Raw genomic sequence first — 21,695 nt, 5'->3', positions numbered from 1 at the left:
TGCACTTAGCTTGTGGCAGACAGTGTTCAGAAGGTGTTAGCCCCTCTCATCATTGGTCTTCGTTCTAGGCTTTCAGTGCGAGTGTTGCAGAGGTAGAGTTTGGAACAGGGAGCCTTCGACTGCTGGGAATCCGGGAGGCTTCACGTGAACAGGGGCCCCCGAGGGACAGGATCAGGGGAGGGGTGCAGGTGTATGTTCTGGGGGAAGAAACTGAGCAGAGAGTGTGAGGGCCGGTGGGCAAGAAGGCCAGAGGAACACTGAGACCAGAGCACGGAGCGCTGTGAACGTGGGTCAGCAGGTCCTCCGTCCAGAGCGGGCGTGTTGTGGAGGCAGAGCCCAGAAGACCACCCGGGGGCCACACACACGGCCGTGGGACCCAGGGTTGCTGCGCTCCCCGCACCACCCGGCTCTGCTGTCTTGCACGTGGCCGGTGCCGAGGGGTGCGTCCGCGCTCCCCCTGCGGGTAGGATCCAGGGCTGGCTGGAGCAGCTCACGGTGCCCCGCTGTACTGCTCGAATGCTCTACGTGACACTCCAAGGCTCCCTTTGAGCAAAGCCCGTGCCAGCGAGGGGGAGGGGGCCGTGCATGGGTTGCCGCCCTACCCAAGGCATAGACTGAACTCTCAGCCAAGAAACACATCAACTTCCTGGAACTCAGGGCCGTCGTCACAGCTGTCAGCCTTCAGAGCACACGCGAGGCCGTCCTGGTTAGAGGAGACGGTTTTGCCCCAGCTTTGCAGGCATGGCCATGGTGCACACTAGTCTGCTTGGGTTTCATCCCCAGCCTAGCCAAGACTTCCTGCATCAGTCAGCCCATCCTAAGAGAGATGTCCTTGCTGCTTGTTAAGCCCCCGAGTAGCCCAGAACATTTTAGTAGCTGAACTCCTCTAAACTCACACTCTGTTAGCCGGTCCTGGGTTGGCCCGAACCGGCTGTTTCAATCAGGGGATCAACCATCCCAAGTATTTGTGGACCTCTGTGTAGGCTCCACACCGCCTCTGTCCTGCTTCGGTGTTGTAAAGCTCCCCACCGTCTGGTTTGTGAGCTTCTCCTGTCATCCTAGGCATCCAAGCTTTTGCCTGGGGGCCTTAGGACAGATTTTAGATTTCACTTCAAGAACCCTGCGGGTTTTCACAAGCTGGGGAGCTTTGTTTCTAGACCATCTTCCCTTTTATCTTTCATCTCTTCTTTGCTATCTCGTTGACCTGGAGACAGGATCCTTAATCTTTTCTTTCTGGCTTTGCATAGCATTGTCCCTTATCTCCTCTGGGGCTGGGGCTGGCCTGCCCTCCCCATCATCCTCACAGAGGGACCTCTGCCCTCTTCAGGCCATCCTGCTTCCATCAGGTCTGGGCAAAGCCTGTGTGGGAATGCAAATCCAGAAATGCAGTAGCCTCCCTCAGGAGCCCGGGACCCACCCCTCCAGCTTCCTGGAGGTTCTGTCTCCAGGGTACAGCCCCTCCTCATGGGTCCATTTCTCTTCTCTTCTCTTTTCTCTTTTTTTGAGGCAGTGGTGATAGAGCTAAGGGGTATCTTGAATTTTCTTCCAAGAACCGTCCTGTACTTTTCCACTCCTGGAGTTGTGTGAATCCCTCAGGCCTGGTGGAACCCCAAACAAACAGGGTAGTGACTCTTGTTACTCAGCTTAATCACAAGACATTCTTGATATTCAGATCATTTACATCCAAGATCAGAGGATGGAAGTTTCAGGGTCAAGTCTGTCAGGTTGGCCCTCTCCTCTCCTTGGTTCCCCTTGTGGATTGAGGAGGTTACTTGGTGGACTTTGTAAAGTATCTTTTTTAAGTGAGAGGAGGGAGTGGGTCCATATTTTAATGAGAGTCTTAGTTATATTCTGGAAATCTTTAATTCCAGAGACTTGTCTCTCTGATTGTGGGGTTTTTTTTGTTTTGTTTTGTTTTGTTTTGCGGTACGCGGGCCTCTCACTGCTGTGGCCTCTCCCGTTGTGGAGCACAGGCTCCGGATGCGCAGGCTCAGCAGCCATGGCTCACGGGCCTAGCCGCTCCGCGGCATGTGGGATCTTCTTGGACCGGGGCACGAACCCACGTCCTCTGCATCAGCAGGCGGACTCTCAACCACTGCGCCACCAGGGAAGCCCTGATTGTGTTTTTATTCATTATGTATAGAACTATAGTTCACTTTGCTTATTTGGAGATCTTGGCAGTTTCTAGGAAAAAACCATGGAGCTATTCTTCTCTGGACTTTCTTCCTAATATTTGCCATTAATATAAAAATGAATAACAATATAGGGAAACTTTGCTTGCTTTTTTTTTTAAACAGTATATAATTTCACCTTAGGCATCTTTAAATTTAGATGGGTGGAGATGATCTGAAAGGATGTTTTCTTTGTGCGTTTCTGAAACCTCATGGGAATTTTAGTAAAATGGTCTTGAGTCACGGTTTCAAGGAAGGTGGGTTATATATCAAGTAAAACCGGGATTCTTATCCTACTTATCCCGGATGGGTTTCTGGGGCCCCTGACCCCCTTGATACTGAAGGAAAATGTTGGGTGTAGAGTATGTGCTTTTATCTGTGGGAGGGTCCATAATTTTCATCAGATCCTCAAGGAGGGTCTTGCCCACAAGAACCATCGGGAATTGCTGGGGTAGTAATAAGGGTTCCTCCAAGTTAAAGGCAGGGGGTGGTGGTGGTGTCTCTGGCCCTTCTGGGGCTGTCCCTGTGAGTTATTCCTTGCTTCTTGACACTTTGTTCAAAATCCAAAGAACTTTTCAAAAGCGAAAGACACAAAGAAAAGGAAGGAGAACTGAAGCAGTGAGGTGTGGAGAGAGAAATCACCGAGGAGCTGCTTCTGATAGGAAGGGCTGGTGGATATTCTCACCCCCAGCAGACCCGGTCCGGGAGGAGCTTGCCCGCCTTAGGTGCTCAGTAACTGTGTGGACAAAGTAAGATTCAGGGTGATAAGTGGGCGTGTGACGTATCGGGCAGCTTCTCTGCAGACACTCCAAAAGGGACAAGTTTTTGTCCGTGTGGCAGTCACTTTACTCTCTCCAGTTTTGCACTCTTTGGCGGCTGTTTCAGAGACAGAATGGGCTGGAGGTGTAGTTCTGAATTTTTGAATTTTATTTTATTTATTTTTTTATATAGCAGGTTCTTATTAGTTATCTGTTTTATGCATATCAGTGTATATATGTCAATCCCAATCTCCCAACTCATCCCACCACCACCACCCCTCCCCCCCACCACTTTCCCCCCTTGGTGTCCATACGTTTGTTCTCTACATCTGTGTCTCTATTTCTGCCCTGCAAACCGGTTCATCTGTACCATTTTTTTTCTAGGTTCCACATATATGCGTTAATATACGATATTTGTTTTTCTCTTTCTGACTTCACTCTGGATGACAGCCTCTAGATCCATCCACATCTCTACAAATGACCCAATTTTGTTCCTTTTTATGGCTGAGTAATATTCCATTGTATATATGTACCACATCTTCTTTATCCCTTCGTCTGTCAATGGGCATTTAGGTTGCTTCCATGACCTGGCTATTGTAAATAGTGCTGCAATGAACATTGGGGTGCATGTGTCTTTTTTTTTTTTTAACATCTTTATTGGAATATAATTGCTTTACAGTGGTGTGTTTCTGCTTTATAACAAAGTGAATTAGCTATACATATACATGTATCCCCATCTCTTCCCTCTTATGTCTCCCTCCCTATCCCACCCCTCTAGGTGGACACAAAGCACCAAGCTGATCTCCCTGTGCTATGCGGCTGCTTCCCACTAGCTATCTATTTTACGTTTGGTAGTGTATATATGTCCATGCCACTCTCTCACTTCGTCCCAGCTTCCCCTTCTCCCTCCCTGTGTCCTCAAGTCCATTCTCTACGTCTGCGTCTTTATTCCTGTCCTGCCCCTAGGTTCCTCAGAACCTTTTTTTTTTTTTTTTTAGATTCCATATATATGCGTTAGCATATGGTATTGGTTTTTCTTTTTCTGACTTACTGCACTCTGTATGACAGACTCCAGGTCCATCCACCTCACTACAAATAACTCAATTTCATTTCCTTTTATGGCTGAGTAATATTCCATTGTATATATGTGCCACATCTTCTTTATCCATTCATCTGTCGATGGACACTTAGGTTGCTTCCATGATCTGGCTATTGTAAATAGAGCTGCAATGAACATTGTGGTACATGACTCTTTTTGAATTATGGTTTTCTCAGGGTATATGCCCAGTAGTGGGATTGCTGGGTCGTGTGGTAGTTCTATTTTTAGTTTTTTAAGGAAGCTCCATACCATTCTCCATAGTGGCTGTATCAATTTGCATTCCCACCAACAGTGCAAGAGGTTTCCTTTTCTCCACACCCTCTCCAGCATTTGTTGTTTGTAGATTTTCTTATGATGCCCATTCTCATTGGTGTGAGGTGATACCTCATTGTAGTTTTGATTTGCATTTCTCTAATAATTAGTGATGTTGAGCAGTGCTTTTCATGTGCTTCTTGGCTATCTCTGTGTCTTCTTTGGAGAAATGTCTGTTTAGGTCTTCTGCCCACTTTTTGATTGGGTTGTTTGTTTGTTTACTATTAGCTGCATGAGCTGTTTATATATTTTGGAGATTAATCCTTTGTCTGTTGATTCATTTGCAAATATTTTCTCCCATTCTGAGGGTTGTCCTTTCGTCTTGTTTGTAGTTTCCTTTGCTTTGCAAAAGCTTTTAAGTTTCACTAGGTCCCATTGGGTTTTTATTTTTAATACTCTGGGAGGTGGATCAAAAAAGATCTTGCTGTGATTTATGTCAAAAAGTGTTCTTCCTATGTTTTCCCCTAAGAGTTTTGTAGTGTCCGGTCTTACATTTAGGTCTCTAATCCATTTTGAGTTTATTTTTGTGTATGGTGTTAGGGAATGTTCTAATTTCATTCTTTTACATGTAGCTGTCCAGTTTTTCCCAGCACCACTTATTGAAGAGACTGTCTTTTCTCCATTGTATATCCTTGCCTCCTTTATCATAGATTAGTTGACCATAGGTCCATGGGTTTATCTCTGGGCTTTCTAGCCTGTTCCATTGATCTATATTTCTATTTTTGTGCCAGTATCATACTGTCTTGATTACTGTAGCTTTGTAGTATAGTCTGAAGTCAGGGAGTCTGATTCCTCCAGCTCCGTTTTTTTCCCTGAAGACTGCTTTGGCTCTTCGGGGTCTCTTATTTTTTTTGCAGTATGCGGGCCTCTCACTGTTGTGGCCTCTCTTGTTGCGGAGCACAGGCTCCGGATGCGCAGGCCATGGCTCACGGGCCCAACCGCTCCGCGGCATGTGGGATCTTCCCGGACTGGGGCACGAACCCGTGTCCCCTGCATCGGCAGGCAGACTCTCAACCACTGCGCCACCAGGGGAGCCCTCCTCAGGGTCTTTTGTGTCTCCATACAAAGTTTAAGATTTTTTGTTCTGGTTCTGTAAAAAATGCCAGTGGTAGTTTGATAGGGATTGCATTGAATCTGTAGATTGCTTTGGGTAGTATAGTCACCTTCACAATATTGATTCTTCCAATCCAAGAACATGGTATATCTCTCCATCTGTTTGTGTCATCTTTGATTTCTTTCATCGGTGTCTTATAGTTTTCTGAGTACAGGTCTTTTACCTCCTTAGGTAGGTTTATTCCTAGGTATTCTATTCTTTTTGTTGCAATGGTGAATGGGATTCTTTCCTTAATTTCTCTTTCTGATCTTCCGTTGTTAGTGTATAGGAATGCAGGAGATTGGTGAACATTAATTTTGTATCCTGCAATTTCACCCAATTCATTGATTAGCTCCAGTAGTTTTCTGGTGGAATCTTTAGGATTCTCTATGTATGGTATCATGTCATCTGCAAACAATGACAGTTTTACTTCTTTTCCAATTTGGATTCCTTTTATTTCTTTTTCTTCTCTCATTGCTGTGGCTAGGAATTCCAAAACTATGTTGAATAATAGTGGTGAGCGTGGACATCCTTGTCTTGTTCCTGATGTTAGAGGAAATGTTTTCAGTTTTTCACCATTGAGAATGATGTTTGCTGTGGGTTTGTCGTATATGGCCTTTATTATGTTGAGGTAGGTTCCCTCTATGCCCACTTTCTGGAGAGTTTTTATCATAAATGGGTGTTGAATTTTGTCAAAAGCTTTTTCTGCATCTATTGAGATGATCATATGGTTTTTTTTCTTCAGTTTGTTAATCTGGTGTATCACATTGATTGATTTGCATATGTTGAAGAATCCTTGCATCCCTGGGAAAAATCCCACTTGATCGTGGTGTATGATCCTTTTAATGTGTTGTTGGATTCTGTTTGGTAGTATTTTGTTGAGGATTTTTGCATCTATATTCATCAGTGATATTGACCTGTAATTTTCTTTTTTTGTAGTATCTTTGTCTGGTTTTGGTATCAGGGTAATGCTGGCCTCATAGAATGAGTTTGGGAGTATTCCTTCCTCCGCAATTTTTTGGAAGAGTTTGAGAAGCATGGGTGTTAGCTCTTCTTTAAATGTTTGATAGCATTCACCTGTGAAGCCATCTGGTCCTGGACTTTTGTTTGTTGGAAGATTTTTTTAATATAAATTTATTTATTTTATTGATTTATTTTTGGCTGTGTTGGGTCTTTGTTGCTCCATGTGGGCTTTCTCTAGTTGCAGTGAGCAGGGGCTACTCTTCATTGGGCTGCGTGACCTTCTCATTGTGGTGGCTTCGCTTGTTGCAGAGCATGGGCTCTAGGCGCGCGGGCTTCAGTAGTTGTGGCTCGTGGGCTCTAGAGCGCAGGCTCAGTAGTTGTGGCGCACAGGCTTAGTTGCTCCGCGGCATGTGGGATCTTTCCAGACCAGTGCTCGAACCCGTGTCCCCTGCATTGGCAGGCAGATTCTTAACCACTGTACCACCAGGAAAGCCCTGTTGGAAGATTTTTAATCACAGTTTCAATTTCATTATTTCTGATTGGTCTGTTTATATTTTCTATTTCTTCCTGGTTCAGCCTTGGAAGGTTATACCTTTCTAAGAACTTGTCCATTTCTTCCAGGTTGTCCATTTTATTGGAATAGGGCTGCTTGTAGTAGTCTCTTAGGATGCTTTGTATTTCTGTGGTGTCCATTGTAAGTTCTCCTTTTTCATTTCTAATTTTATTGATTTACATCCTCTCCCTCTTTTTCTTGATGAGTTTGTCTAAAAGTTTATCAATTTGGTTTATCTTCTCAAAGAACCAGCTTTTAATTTTATTGATCTTTGCTATTGTTTTCTTTGTTTCTAGTTGATTTATTTCTGCTCTGATCTTTATGATTTCTTTCCTTCTACTAACTTTGGGTTTTGTTTGTTCTTTCTCTAGTTCCTTTAGGTGTCAGGTTTGATTCTTTATTTGAGATTTTTCTTGTTTCTTAAGGTAGGCTTCTATTGCTATAAACTTCCCCCTTAGAACTGCTTTTGCTGCATCCCAAAGGTTTGGGATTGTCATGTTTTCTCTGTAATTTGTCTCTAGCTATTTTTTGATTTCCTGTTTGATTTCTTCAGTGATCTCTTGGTTATTTAGTAACGTATTGTTTAGCCTCCATGTGTTTGTGTTTTTTACATTTTTTTTCCCTGTAATTGATTTCTAATCTCATAGCATTGTGGTCGGAAAAGATGCTTGATATGATTTCAGTTTTCTTAAATTTACTGAGGCTTGATTTGTGACCCAAGATGTGATCTATCCTGGAGAATGTTCCCTGTGCACTCAAGAAGAAAGTGTAATCTGCTGTTTTTGGATGCAATGTCCTATAAATACCAATTAAATCTATCTGTTTTATTTTGTCATTTAAAGCTTGTGTTTCCTTATTAATTTTCTGTCTGGATGATCTGTCCATTGGTGTAAGTGAGGTGTTAGAGTCCCCCACTATTATTGTGTTACTGTCGATTTCCTCTTTTATAGCTGTCAGCAGTTGCCTTATGTATTGAGGTGCTCCTATGTTGGGTGCATATATATTTACAATTGTTATATCTTCTTCTTGGATTGATCCCTTGATCGTTATGTAGTGTCCTTCCTTGTCTCTTGTAACATTCTTTATTTTCAAGTCTAGTTTATCTGATATGAGTATTGCTACTTCAGCTTTCCTTTGATTTGCATTTGCATGGAATATCTTTTTTCCATCCCTTCACTTTCAGTCTTTATGTGTCCCTAGGTCTGAAGTGGGTCTCTTGTAGAGAAGATGGGTCTTGTTTTTGTATCCATTCAGTGAGCCTGTGTCTTTTGGTTGGAGCATTTAATCCATTTACATTTAAGGTAATTATCGATATGTATGTTCCTATTACCATTTTCTTAATTTTGTTTTGTAGGTCCTTTTCTACTCTTGTGTTTCCCACTTAGAGAAGTTCCTTTAGCATTTGTTGTAGAGCTGGTTTGATGGTGCTGAATTCTCTTAGCTTTTGCTTGTTTGTAAAGCTTTTGATTTCTCCATCGAATCTGAATGAGATCCTTGACAGGTAGAGTAATCTTGGTGTTAGGTTCTTCCCTTTCATCACTTTAAATATATCGTGCCATTCCTTTCTGGCTTGTAGAGTTTCTGCTGAGAAATCAGCTCTTAACCTTATGGGAGTTCCCTTGTATGGGATTTGTCGTTTTTCCCTTGTTTCTTTCAGTAATTTTTCTTTGTCTTTAATTTATGTCAGTTTGATTACTGTGTGTCTTGGCATGTTTCTCCTTGGGTTTATCCTGCCTGGGACTCTCTGTGCTTCCTGGACTTGGGTGGCTATTTCCTTTCCCATGTTAGGGAAGTTTTCGACTGTAATCTCTTCAAATATTTTCTCAGGTCCTTTTTCTCTCTCCTCTCTTTCTGGGACCCGTATAATGTGAATGCTGTTGCATTTAATGTCGTTCCAGAGGTCTCTTGGGCTGTCTTCATTTCTTTTCATTCTTTTTCTTTATTCTGTTCCACAGCAGTGAATTCCACCCTTCTGTCTTCCAGGTCACTTATCTGTTCTTCTGCCTCAGTTATTCTGCTATTGATTCCTTCTAATGCAGTTTTCATTTCAATTATTGTATTGTTCATCTCTGTTTGTTTGTTCTTTAATTCTTCTAGGTGTTTGTTCTTTAATTCTTCTAGGTTTTTGTTAAACATTTCTTGCATCTTCTCTGGACGTGTAGTTCTGGGAAATGCTGTGTTCTAGGTCTCTCTAAATTTGCAGAAGGCCAGACACAGCTTTCTCCCAGGTCAGGGGTTTGAGGCCCCTGGCACCCCAGAGCAGACTTTCTCAAACTCTTGAAGGGCATGTGTAACTTGAGGAGTTTTCTCTATCTTCCCTGCAGAAAGGAAAAGATACACCTTTGGTCTTGTTTGAACTGTTGTGGATATTTTCCCCATCACTCAGGAGAAGGCATAATAGTCACTGCTTTACTTAAGGGGCTGTTGAGTTCCATATGTTTTACTTTCAACTCTCTTCTTTTCTCCTTCTGTTTCTGATAGCACTTAGTGTGGTCTTTTCTTCTCTTTTTTTAAAGTGGCAGTCCATCAGCATCTGCTGTCAGCATGCCATTCAGATGCTCAAAGCTTCATTTGGAGCCATTGGTCTCGGCCATTTGCACGTGATGACGCCCTCAATGTTGTTGGGGCATGCTTTGGGGGTTCCTTCCGTCCACGTCACACTCGATTCCAGTTGCTCTTGCTCGGGTGGAATTGACCTAGTTGCTGGAAGCTTGCTTATAAGTGCAGGCAGGGGATGGGAAATGCTGTTGTCCTTAATTTGTGACTCCCAGTGTTGTAAGTGGAGAAAATGACACAGAGACAGGATCCTGTCTGGTCTGGACTCCCTCTTCATGTCACCTTTTCTTGTTTTTGTAGGTTGCTCCAATCTGTTCCAGAGGTGGTGGCTTTGAGGTGTGACCCTGCCCACGCTTGGGGCCCAGCCAGCACCACCTCCTCAGTAAGGAGAGCCAGCTTGATAAGACGAAGATAAACAGGTCAGTTAAACTTTATGGACACTCCTTGAGTCACAGTAACTTTGAATGTTGTCCTCCCTCCCCTCCCCATGTCCCCATTGAGTAGTCCACCCTCTGCTTGGGGTCCTCCTGACGTTTTGATACAAAACCAAGGTGAAACTCTCACTGTGAACTGCTAGTTATTCCACACCTAAGAGCCGGGGGTGTGGGATGAGAAGTCTCGGAAAGCGTGCCGAGGGCCTGGCTCACAGGAAGCAACGCTGCAGGCACCCCCGTTCCCTGCTTCTTCCTTCCCACCCGCAGGTTTGAACTCTTCGGGTTCAAAACTGGAACACCAGGCCAGTCCACGTGGCCATGTCAATGGAGATGACAATTTCCTTTCATGTCTGCTTTGGGGGCCTCATCTGGGTTCCCACTCCTCTCTGGTTGCAGCTGGAGGAGATTGTACTAGAATGGGGCCAGTGATTTTTATTTTTATTTTGTTTATTATGGTTATTATTATTTTTTTTTATTTGCAGTGACAGAGCTGATGTGTAGGATGGTGTCAGAGAGCAGAGGAGAGAGTGAAAACATACGGACTCTTAAGTATTGACAAAGAAAGTGTGCTTTGTGAATGGACCTTAAACTGTTAAACCTGTCTTTCACCCCCTGAGATTGAGTATCAGAAGGTTTAGGTTGGCCAGTTTGGATTACTGCTCTAGTGTGGTCCACGGTCGGGCGTTGGGTAGGTAGAATTGACTAATTCTGGCTCCTGGCTTCTGGTTAAATTAGTGCATAAATGCACCTTAACGTTAAGGTGGATTTGTGTTTTCTGACCGAGAACAATGGGCTGCATTGTTTTACACCCGGTCCCTTCCCTTCTTCCTGCTCCATCCTCCCTAAAGGAGAGCTCACGCATAACACACAAGTGCAAACTGGAGGAAAATCTTAGAACAGGTCTGAGAGGCTGGTTTGGGTTGCTTCTGAAACAGCTTTTCAGGGACGAGTCCAGTGACTGTTCTTCTTGTCAGACAGTGTAACTGGGAGTTTCATTTTCTTAAGTCTGTATTTTTTAAAAAATATTACTATTTACTTACATTTAAACAAGGAAAAGGAAGTGAATGTAGGTGATCTTGGTGTCCTCAGTGGGTAGTGTCACACTTCACACTTTATCCCAAAGGGGAAATAAATTTAGCAAATGTCTTCCTGTCCAGACAAAATGGGAAACAGCAAGTTTGCATGACTTTTCTCCTTTTCCAGTTGGAATATAAGCCCCTGCAACTTTCAGCCCTTAGGTTGGTTAACTGTTGCGACTATTGCTGGGTTTTCTATATTTAGGACATTTAGGTAGTTTGCAAGGATGTATCTTTGATGTTATAATGATTGTGACAAAAATTCTTACGGGCACTTTGGCTCTTTTTGATGAATATATTTTTTGTTAATTTTCATATTGACTATTTCCCTTTTGTCCATTTTCTTTCCCTACTCAGTGAAAGAATTAGAATATGTTTTCTGTAACTTATAATTTTATATTTATCTAAAAGGTGTTTTCTCTAATCTATTCCTGGTCTGAAAAACTCTACCACACTTTTCTTCTCTAAGTATAGTAATAGGACAAGAGCAAGATCATCTAAACTCCCACTATAAATTAGTGGAAAGGTTAACTTTATTTTTACTGACATAATGTAATTACAATAAAGATTTCTAGTCATTTATTTTATAATTTGATGTACATTAAAACTATGGGGGATATATATTTAAAAGAATGAGATGGTTTTGGTATAGAAGGTGTCCCCTTACTTGAATCGAGGGACTAATCATATACTGATTGATGACAACAGTTCTGGGGAACTGATGATACTTTTGTCAGAAATCCTTTAAGAAAGAAAATGAGGTGTGTGTATACTTCCGTATGTGTGTACTCGTGTTGAATGTTTTCTCCTAGAGAGGAATCTCCCAAATAAACTTTCAAAGACAGTCAAAATTGGAAGTTTTTTTTTTTTTTTTTCCCCCAGTACGCGGGCCTCTCACTGTTGTGGCCTCTCCCGTTGCGGAGCACAGGCTCCGGACGCGCAGGCTCAGCGGCCACGGCTCACGGGCCCAGCCGCTCCGCGGCATGTGGGATCTTCCCAGACCAGGGCTTGAACGCGTGTCCCCTGCATCAACAGGCGGACTCTCAACCACTGCGCCACCAGGGAAGCCCAAAATTGGAAGTTTTAAAGCACAATTTTTCAATAAGTTTAAATGGTCTTCCATATATGGAGGAAACTTCATGGAAGGACAACAGCTTTGGGGTTTGGGGGGGTTGTTTGTTGTTTTCTTATTTGTTTTAATTTTGGACCAAGGTTTCCTCTCTTTTTTTCAATTTAATGTGTATTTTTATTTATTTTTAATTTATTATTTATTTGGTTGCACCAGTTCTTAGCTGCGGCAGGTGGCTTGCCGGCTCAAGGTTTCCTCTTTTTTTTTGCGGTACGCAGGCCTCTCACTGTTGTGGCCTCTCCCGTTGCGGAGCACAGGCTCCGGATGCACAGGCTCAGCGGCCATGGCTCACGGGCCCAGCCGTTCCGCGGCATGTGGGATCTTCCCGGACCGGGGCACGAACCCGTGTCCCCTGCATCGGCAGGCGGACTTTCAACCACTGTGCCACCAGGGAAGCCCCAAGATTTCCTCTTTTAATGGGAAAGATGTGAGGGGTGAGGCTGGATCAGTGGTTTTAAGTTGTAGTTTGGTCGTTAGTCCTCTTACTTACCATTTGGAAAAGTATTAGAGTCATATCTTCAAAATGTCTACTAAAAGGAAGGCACATTTTGTCTCTTGACAAGGAAAGCACTGTTCCTGAGGTTCTCTTTGGCTCTTGGGTGAGGTTTTAGCTCGGGACTTCTCAGCTGATGGCAGCGTCACTTAATAAAGTATGTCCCCAGGCTTTCCTGCTCTGCTGCTGGACACGTTTGCAGCTGCTCTGGGTGTTACCGTTTGTCACATCCTAGGTCGCTTCTCCTAGAGTTGGAGGAGGAACCGCAAGACATCACATTCTTTCTGGTGTTGTTCCTAAGTATTCACTTTGCTCCTGAGATAATTAGCTTGATCTCTGAGGCAGCTGTGGACTTGCAGAATTTAATGCACACTGGAGCATAACAGGATACGTGGCTAGAGAATATCTCCCCCAATAAAATAAGGGAAACAGTTGACCTGGAGGCTTCCTTCTGGCCATAGCTATAGCCATAGTACTTCTGTGGAAGAAGCATAACTAGAAAAGGCCTGGAGAAGTAAAGTGTGATGTGTACATGGGCTGTAGTTTTCCCTTTAGTCAACCTATTTGTATTACCAAGTTGCTTTAAGGTCTGACCTAATCCCTTCTAGACTCTGAGCCTTTAGAGGCTTTAGCCTTCAGACTCTGACTCCTTTACTGCCTTATCTTTGGTCAGTTTTAGGGGGAGGCGGGAGATGGTCAAGTGGGAGTCTTGAGAGTCCTTGTGGGAGACAGGAGTAGAAAGTTTGCTGTAGGGATATGAATATGAGCTTCAGAAAATACCATACCACAGAATCGTTTTGGCTGTTGGGAGCGAGGGTGACAGCAGTGTAGGGAACATCAGTTAAGGGTGAAAAACAACCACAGAACATGGTTTTGGAAGAAAAAGAAGGCTTGGCCGCCTCCTCTCACACTGTTCCCTGTAGTCTTGGGAATATAGTGGTCTGAGATTAGGGTAAACAAATGGTTTCTGTTTTTTCTTCACTGAACCTTTTTGCCTTTGCTTCCCTTCCAGTGTCAGCGAGTGATACCAGAGAAGAAAAAAAAAAAGAAGTGGACCCAGCCTCATTTCCTCCTCCACGTGGGCGATTGCTACAGCAGGGGAAGGTCTCACAGTATATCAGTTGGGGCAGAGAATGGAGGTGATTGGCAGTGAGGGCTGGGTTTTCTTCTGTCCATTTCCTGGGGTACAGCTATATTATGTACTTGCATGTTTTAAGAAACAGTCTTTTTTATGCTGATTTGAAATGCGGTTATAGTGTTGGGTGATAGTGTTGGCTTCTCAGCTGTCTTAACACTTCGGGCTCCCCGTTAAAGTCACGGTATTGCAGCCTGGAGTTTAAGTGGAAGCCGGGGTTTCTCATCCTTAGTTGTTAGGTCTAGAACATGCACGTAGCAGTAGGTGAGTTAGGCTGTTAGGTGGGTGCCGGCCGGATGGCAGCTCCCAGGCTTCCTAACTGTTGTAGCCTTTCCCACTCTGCCTAATGAAAGCTTAGCAAAGGCAGAAAGACCTGCCTCGGGCAGCTTCGTCGGTGGCACATGCTCAGAAAGGAAGCAGGCTTATCGGTTGGGCATGACGGCACTCGGTTTAGATGAAAGCTTAAGTCATAGGAGTCACGTGAGTGTCAGCTGGAATTGAAGAAGGAGTTTTAACCCCACTGCAGCGGTGGCAGCCGTGGCCCCGCCACCTGGTTGTGACGGAAGCCTAAACTTCCCATTGATCATATCAGCAATTTCTGATTTTCAGTTCTGTGGCCGAGGCTTCCTAGAAGCTTAAACCCTTGTCCCAATGACGTCAAGTTCACCCGCTGGCTTGGAAGGTTCAGATTTGTCTTCCATCAACACCATGATGTCAGCGGTAATGAGCGTAGGGAAGGTTGCCGAGAATGGTGGGAGTCCCCAGAGCATCAGGTCCCCCACGAAGCCTCCGGGACCAAATCGGATTGGCCGAAGGAACCAGGTAAGCGTTAGTGTGCCCGGCTGTGGCGTCCATGAGAGTGTTGGGAGAAGGATGTCCCCGTGAGCCCCAGCTTCCTAAGCCAGAAACTCGGATGTGGTCAGAACTGAGTGGACATACCCAGAGGCCATAATCCTTTTTCAAGAGCTAACTTCTCATAGCTTATGTCAGTTTCCCTTCGTAGAGAAAATTTCCCATGCTGTGGTGTCGGTATTGGTGAAAACGCCCTTATTCTCTGCCGTGTGATTTGATTTGAACGCGAGCTTTCTCCGCGGGACAGGCGAGGCAGAGAACTCGACTTATTCCTCTCCTGTGGCATGATTTGTTTCCTCGTTCATGCGGCTGGTTAATTGGGTTTCTGATGCCACCTCCTTGATTTTTTTTTTTTAAGTGTCTCCAGATTAGGTAGTGATGAGTCCTGGCTGTGCTGGAGCTGCTCTTCAGCTTCCATCCTTGACAGAGCACACAGTGGGGCTCCTGAGAATTCCACTCAAGACGCCATCTATTCCTCTTGAATTTTCAGAGATCAGGAGGGGTGGAGAGGAGTACATGGGAGGGCAGGGATGTTATGAAAGGCGGTGTCTCCTCCCTTGGGAAATCAGATGAGTCTTTTAATTAATGTACAAACCGGGCACTTGGGAAGGTGTTGCTGTCCTGCAGCAGCACGCTCGACGGTGCATGAAGCTCAAGGAGTGAGGTGAGCCGTTCCCCTTTCCACTCTGCGTCACGTGATGTGAACGTTCCACGTTTGGCTTCACTGATCTAATGGGGGTCCCACCAAACCCTCGGGAGAAGGCAGTCTTCTGAGTTTGTCCAGGGACTGGGGGTGGACAGGAAGGTAAGCCTGTTGGGCTCTTAGGGGTTAATTTTCTTTTTTTATTAACAATCCCGCAGTGACTGTCCCTACACAGAATTGTCTGAGCATAGTGTGATGGTTTTCTATAAATTTGTAGACGTACAACATGAATTACGGCTTTTGATACGATGTGCCCTCCAGGAGAAGCTGTCCCTGCCTAAAATCCCTCCAGCAGCACAGGAGTGTTCGTTTCTCCACCTCTTTCTCAAGGCTGAAGACTTGGCAGAGTTAAATGATGCTTTAGGCTTGGGGCATTGATACTTTTTCTCTCTTTTTTCCCTTGTCTCTGCGTGCCTCTCTTCCTATGGGTACCTGAGAAAATTCTCAGCCTGTTTGACTGTGGCCTGAGCCGAGAAGGAGTGCTAGCTCTGGGAAGAAAAGGTTTATTTCCACTCTCATGTGACTGTCCATCCATCCATCTATCTGTCCATCCCTCCATTCATCCCCCTATTTCACAATATACACCCCCCTCCTCCCTCCAACCAGGTACTGCGCCAGGTGCCGAGCTCTTCTGTAGAGCCCAGCATCACCCCAACACAGGCAGACCTGGCCCAAGTCCAGGCTCTGGTCCCTTCCCAGTGATTCAGAGACAGTAGGTAGAGCCGTAGAGGGGCCCCACGGCACCTCCATCCCTGCATGGTAAGTGGAGCTGACTCCACAGGGGTGCCTGGGCCATTTCCCACCCACTTCCTGTGTCCTCTGGGGTTCCTTAGGGCACTGGCTGAGTTCTTGAAAGGAGGTCTGGGCTAGAGGTAGGATGGGAAAGACAGTGCATTAAAAAAAACCAAGCGCAGTGCGGGAGAGAGAGTGCAGACTGCGTCGGCCTTACCTGGGACGGACAGGAGGGCTGAGAAGGGAGCCCTGGGGAGAAGCCCAGCAGCTAGCAGAGTTCCAGGGCAGATTAGCCACAGCCGGAAGCCAACAAGGGTGCCAGATAGTTTCATTATGGAATGGTTAGTTATCACATTAGCTGCTAATTTTGTCTGTCAGCTCAGGAAGCGTGCTCCTTCCACCAGCACGGCCACAGCCACTGGATTCAGCACTCTCCAGCAGGTCCTCTTCCAGCATCACGATGCTCCCTTCTCTGTTTGATTTGTTTTTAAAAATTAAATCTGAGTCTGGAGACTTCCTTCTCCCAGACCATCGTGGATGTCCTGGACCTGTGGATGTCCTGGACCCGTGCTATGGTCTGCAGCGTGCCGCTGCCCGCCTCTGAGAATGGTGAGGCTCCAGTTAACCGTAAACCCAGGATCAATCCCATTAGCCCCAGGGGCCACTCAGCGTGTCTGAAATCTGCCTCAGGGGAACGCAAGATGATTTTTTTTAAAAAGAATTTTAAAATCCTCAAGAGGCTGGCTACTTGGAGGCCTGACTTTTTAACATATATTTCCACCCTACCGATGAACCTCTTTTTAAAAAAAAAACACAAAAAAAAACTTTTTAATATATATTATCACTAACCTAATAATTTAACAAAAATACCCGAAAGAGGGCCTCCCTGGTGGTGCAGTGGTTGAGAGTCCGCCTGCCGATGCAGGGGATACGGGTTCGTGCCCCGGTCTGGGAGGATCCCATATGCCGCGGAGCGGCTGGGCCCGTGAGCCATGGCCGCTAAGCCTGTGCGTCCGGAGCCTGTGCTCCGCAACGGGAGAGGCCACAACAGTGAGAGGCCCGCATACCGCAAAAAAAAAAAAAAAAAAAAAAAAAAAAAATACCCGAAAGACCGAGTTTGGGCCCAGCTGTGAGGCATCCCTCATTTTTATACGAGAGCTCTTACTTTGTTGTTACGACTTTTGGTTTTGGTTTTTCTGCCTGGTGGTTCTTGGCCAGCTCCTTTCTGACTGTCGTAGAGTGGGGCTGAGAAGGCCTGACACCCTCCTCCCCGCAGACACACACGTTGCCTCGGGGAGGAGTGGAAGTGGATGATGACTGGGCGAAGGTGCGGGGGTTTTTGTGTTTTGTTTTTTAAATTGTCTCTGGGTTAACCACCTTTCTTAGAATTCATGTCTGTGATTTTTTTTAATTTGAGAGTGAAAAAATGTGTAGCATACCTATTTCTCAGACCCAAGGCCCCAGACTGGGAGCAGGTGTATAGTGCTTAAAATGAGGCTTGTTAGTCTCCGAAGAGGGAAGGGAACCCACTGTAGGAGCCGCGTACTAGACCCCATCACGCGTTCACTCCACCCCGTCTGGTGCCATTTGTTTTTATGGTCTTCAGGGTGACTTTTATTTTCGTCATCTCTCATGAGCCAACCACAAGGGTGTTTCCTTTCTGTGCCTTGGGGTTAATCCTTTCTGGGTCAGACTTACACAGCCTAGCGGTTTAGAGCACGGGCTGTGGAGCAGCTGGCCTGAGTTTTAATCCTGGCTCTGCTGCCAGGATTAAATAGTTCTTTGATTTGGGGGCAGGTTACTTGCCTCTCTGTACCCGTTTCCTCATCCCGAAAATGGGATCCATAATAGTGGCTGTTTCTCACGGTTGTGTGAAAAAACACTATTCTGTATGTGCAGAGTTTAGCACATAGTAAGTGTTCAATAATCGGTATTATTTCAGGGAACAGAAATGCATTCAAATGAGTACATATAAAAAGAGGTCTAGGGCCTCCCTGGTGGCGCAGTGGTTGAGAGTCCGCCTGCCGATGCAGGGGATACGGGTTCGTGCCCCAGTCTGGGGGGATCCCATGTGCCGCGGAGCGGCTGGGCCCGTGAGCCATGGCCGCTGGGCCTGCGCGTCCGGAGCCTGTGCTCCGCAACGGGAGAGGCCACAACAGTGAGAGGCCCGCATACCGCAAAAAGAAAAAAAGAAAAAAAAAAAAAAAGAGGTCTGGGGCCTCCCTGGTGGCGCAGTGGTTGAGAGTCCGCCTGCCGATGCAGGGGATACGGGTTCGTGCCCCGGTCTGGGAGGATCCCATATGCCGCGGAGCGGCTGGGCCCGTGAGCCATGGCCGCTGGGCCTGCGCATCCGGAGCCTGTGCTCCGCAACGGGAGAGGCCACAACAGTGAGAGGCCCGCATACCGCAAAAAAAAAAAAAAAAAAAAAAAAAAAAGAGGTCTATTGAAAGATGCCCAAGGGTCCAGCCCTCCCTCCTGTCACCTCCCAGCGACTGCACCCTCCCTCACTCTTTTTTATTATTTATAAGCAGTGGTAAGCAGGCGCTCGCAGCGAGTAAAAGGATCCCGTTGATGTCCGATGGGCACACTGGTGGGTACTGGGGCCTTCCACCCTCGGGAGGGTGGGTTTTTGATGTGAGAACTCCGTTCCCTCTTGTGTGTCTTGGTGGACTCAAGACCAGGTAGAAACTAGTGACTGGAGCCTGGGTCAGAATTGAGGAGAAATACATCCCTTTTCTAGCTCAGCTGTGGCCTGATGCTTAATTTTTCGCCATCGCTGATGATTAACTAAATGGTGTCTAACAAGAACACTAGTATTCATTGAGCACTTAGCCTGTACGGGGCACTGTTCTGGTGTCTTCTGTGTGCTGATTGATTTAATCCTTATCACCGTGTGATGCAATAGATGCTATTATTTTCCCCATTTTACAGATGAGGAAACTGAGGGCAGACGGGACAGCCACTCTCCCAAGCTCATACCCAGCCAGGCTCCAGGGCCTATGCTCTCAGCTGCTCTGTTGCTACAGCTCGTCAGACACAGATGTTTATAACACAGATGAGAGGCATTAGTTCACTGTGAGCTGAGATGGATTCTCCCTTTTATTCTCTTTTCAGGAAACAAAAGAGGAGAAGTCTTCCTATAACTGTCCCCTGTGTGAGAAGATTTGCACTACACAGCACCAGTTAACTATGCACATTCGCCAGGTTTGCTGCTGCTTTTGTATTTTCTTTGTTAAGAGAGGGGATGGGATTTTATCTTAACGGATGAATTGTGGCTGTTTAATTTAGATTTAGTATTCTTAATTTTGAGGGGCAGTTATGAAATAATTTTTGTGTGTCCGTGTTATTGTGACAGAGTCCCAGGTCAATACAGAATATCTTTTTGGAATTTAGCAAACATCTAATTAACTAACCACATACAACAGAAGACTTTTCATCATCTGTGACTTGTCATTGTGAACCAAATCTCCTCACAGTGCAGTGAGATTATAGATGTAGACCCTAATTCTATATATTGCTATAAACTTACATCGTGTAGCAGGGAATTTCCTTGATTTGGGATCTCTTTTGGCTTTTCTCCTTGACAGTAAGATTTATCCTTCTCCCTTGCCTGCTGTGGCTGGTTCCTGACAAGTATTGAATCTAGTACAGTGAAGGGCTGACAATATTCAAATCATAACATGGTACTGCATAGTAGCATCATTTAGTAACTTGGGTTTGATAGAACACAATATTTATTTGCCTATGGTCTCAATAGATTTTGATGTTCGGGACGATATTTTAAATGAAAAAGAAAAAAAATTGCTGAGAAGTGTTAGTTTTTTTTAAATAAAGCTCTGAATGTGCATTTCATAATCACCTTGTTTTGACCCGTCTTCCTAAGTGACCACTGCGATCATTGCTTTCTGCAGCACAACACAGACACTGGAGGGGCCGACCATTCATGCAGCATTTGTGGGAAGTCGCTGAGCTCAGCCAGCTCCCTGGACCGCCACATGCTGGTGCACTCTGGGGAGAGGCCTTACAAGTGCGCCGTGTGTGGACAGTCTTTTACCACCAACGGGAACATGCACAGGTGAGTGAGGGCAGCCTCTGCCTGCTGGCTAGAGCCTGGAGGTTGACAGAAAGCAAAGTGGCCTTCCATCCATCTTACCTAAAGGCACAAAGAGTTCTGTTCACTGTATGGAAAAGCCAGAGGTGGTTTTGTTTGCCTGCCGTGTACAGTCTCCAGCGTGTCAGAGGTGTCTGCTCAAGGAAACAGAAGTACCTGGGCTAGGTCCTTGGCCGATGGGGGAATCTTCAGGGTGACCCTTTGCCAATTGGAGTTTCTTTGCTTAGGTGCCAGAGGTGGGCAGCTTACCAGACACAGAGGAACCCTACAGGATTAGCAGAGTAACCCTTGCCTTTTTAAAACTATTTGCATATGCCTACCAGATACCCTGCAGGGCGAAAAATTTCTGGAGCAGTTGAATAAATAGTTAAGTGGGCTGGTCCTAGAGCTTCAGGATAAGATAGGATAAAATGAGAAAGAAAATCTGATAAATGTCAGGAATCTACTTCCTGAGGGAGAAAGATGCTCCCTCAGAACTGGGAGGGAGCTCAGTTGTGGGTATATTAAAATGTGGGAGGAACCAATGGAAAATGCACTTTACAGAGGGATTACTTAATTTTAAGGGTTAGAACAGACTTTTTTTAATGCTTTCTTTTTTTACACACACATTTAGGAACATTGGAAATCCAGGAAAACGTTTTAAAGGGACTCAGAATTTCACCTTCTCAAAAAATCAGGCTGTTGTTATTTTTCCATATTCCCTTTTAAGCGTTATGTTGATTTCTTTTAAAGAGTTGACTAACATTGTTTTTTACATATTTATTCAAAAGAAGACTTTATATAGTTGTGAAATTGATATTTTATCATATATAAATACTCAAACGAGATGGTCCAGTTTATTCCAACTGAAATCATTTTATGATCCACTGATGGTGTACTTGGGACATACTGGTATAGTGGTACATTTCTGGATTTTTGGAATTAGGCTCCTGATTTCAAATCTCAGCTCTGCTACTTGTAAATTTTCCATCCTTGAGCAAGTTGCATAACCTTGGTACCTCACTTTCCTTCTCTTTAAAATGAGATTTTCTCTTTTTTTTTTTTTGCGGTACGTGGGCCTCTCACTGTTGTGGCCTCTCCCGTTGTGGAACACAGGCTCCAGACGCGCAGGCTCAGCGGCCATGGCTCACGGGCCCAGCCGCTCCGTGGCATGTGGGATCTTCCCAGACCGGGGCACGAACCCGCGTCCCCAGCATCAGCAGGCGGACTCTCAACCACTGCGCCACCAGGGAAGCCCAGAATGAGATTTTTAATGAGGATTTGGCGATAATGAGTTTAGCCCATGGCAGGCACTCAACCAGTGCTATTTATTATTTTTATCTGCATTTCTGAGTAATGCTGCAATAATTTGAATCCTATGGATTTCTCAGTCTGAACTCCTAGAAGTAGGGTAGAGTATGACATTATGAAAGGTATCACTATTTTAAAGAATTTTGATGAAGTGTTTTTTTTTTTTCCATGTAAGTTCCAATCCCCTTTGCCCCTCATCTCCTCGTAGGAGTGTTTTTGGGTACAAAGGAGGAAG

The 21,695-nt window shown here is 45.2% G+C and overlaps 1 protein-coding gene across 6 annotated transcripts in view; it reads left to right on the top strand.

Annotated features, from left to right (window-relative positions):
- The window catches only part of RREB1 (ras responsive element binding protein 1), a 141,129-nt gene that overhangs the window by 56,045 nt on the left and 63,389 nt on the right, over positions 1-21,695 (top strand). For all 6 annotated transcript variants that reach the window (XM_081247631.1, XM_081247632.1, XM_081247629.1 and 3 more), the window contains 5 exons: positions 9,806-9,924; positions 13,650-13,776; positions 14,382-14,594; positions 19,174-19,263; positions 19,971-20,134. In XM_081247631.1, the coding sequence (XP_081103757.1) occupies positions 14,424-14,594; positions 19,174-19,263; positions 19,971-20,134 (425 nt within the window). In that variant the 5' untranslated portion in view covers positions 9,806-9,924; positions 13,650-13,776; positions 14,382-14,423. The remainder of the gene's footprint in view (positions 1-9,805; positions 9,925-13,649; positions 13,777-14,381; positions 14,595-19,173; positions 19,264-19,970; positions 20,135-21,695) is intronic.

Source organism: Mesoplodon bidens (assembly GCF_964165515.1).
Source record: "Mesoplodon bidens genome assembly, chromosome: 10".
Classification (NCBI taxonomy): domain Eukaryota; kingdom Metazoa; phylum Chordata; class Mammalia; order Artiodactyla; family Ziphiidae; genus Mesoplodon; species Mesoplodon bidens.
The sequence above is the reverse complement of the archived record's forward strand: the minus strand, read 5'-3'. Positions and strand labels throughout refer to the sequence as shown.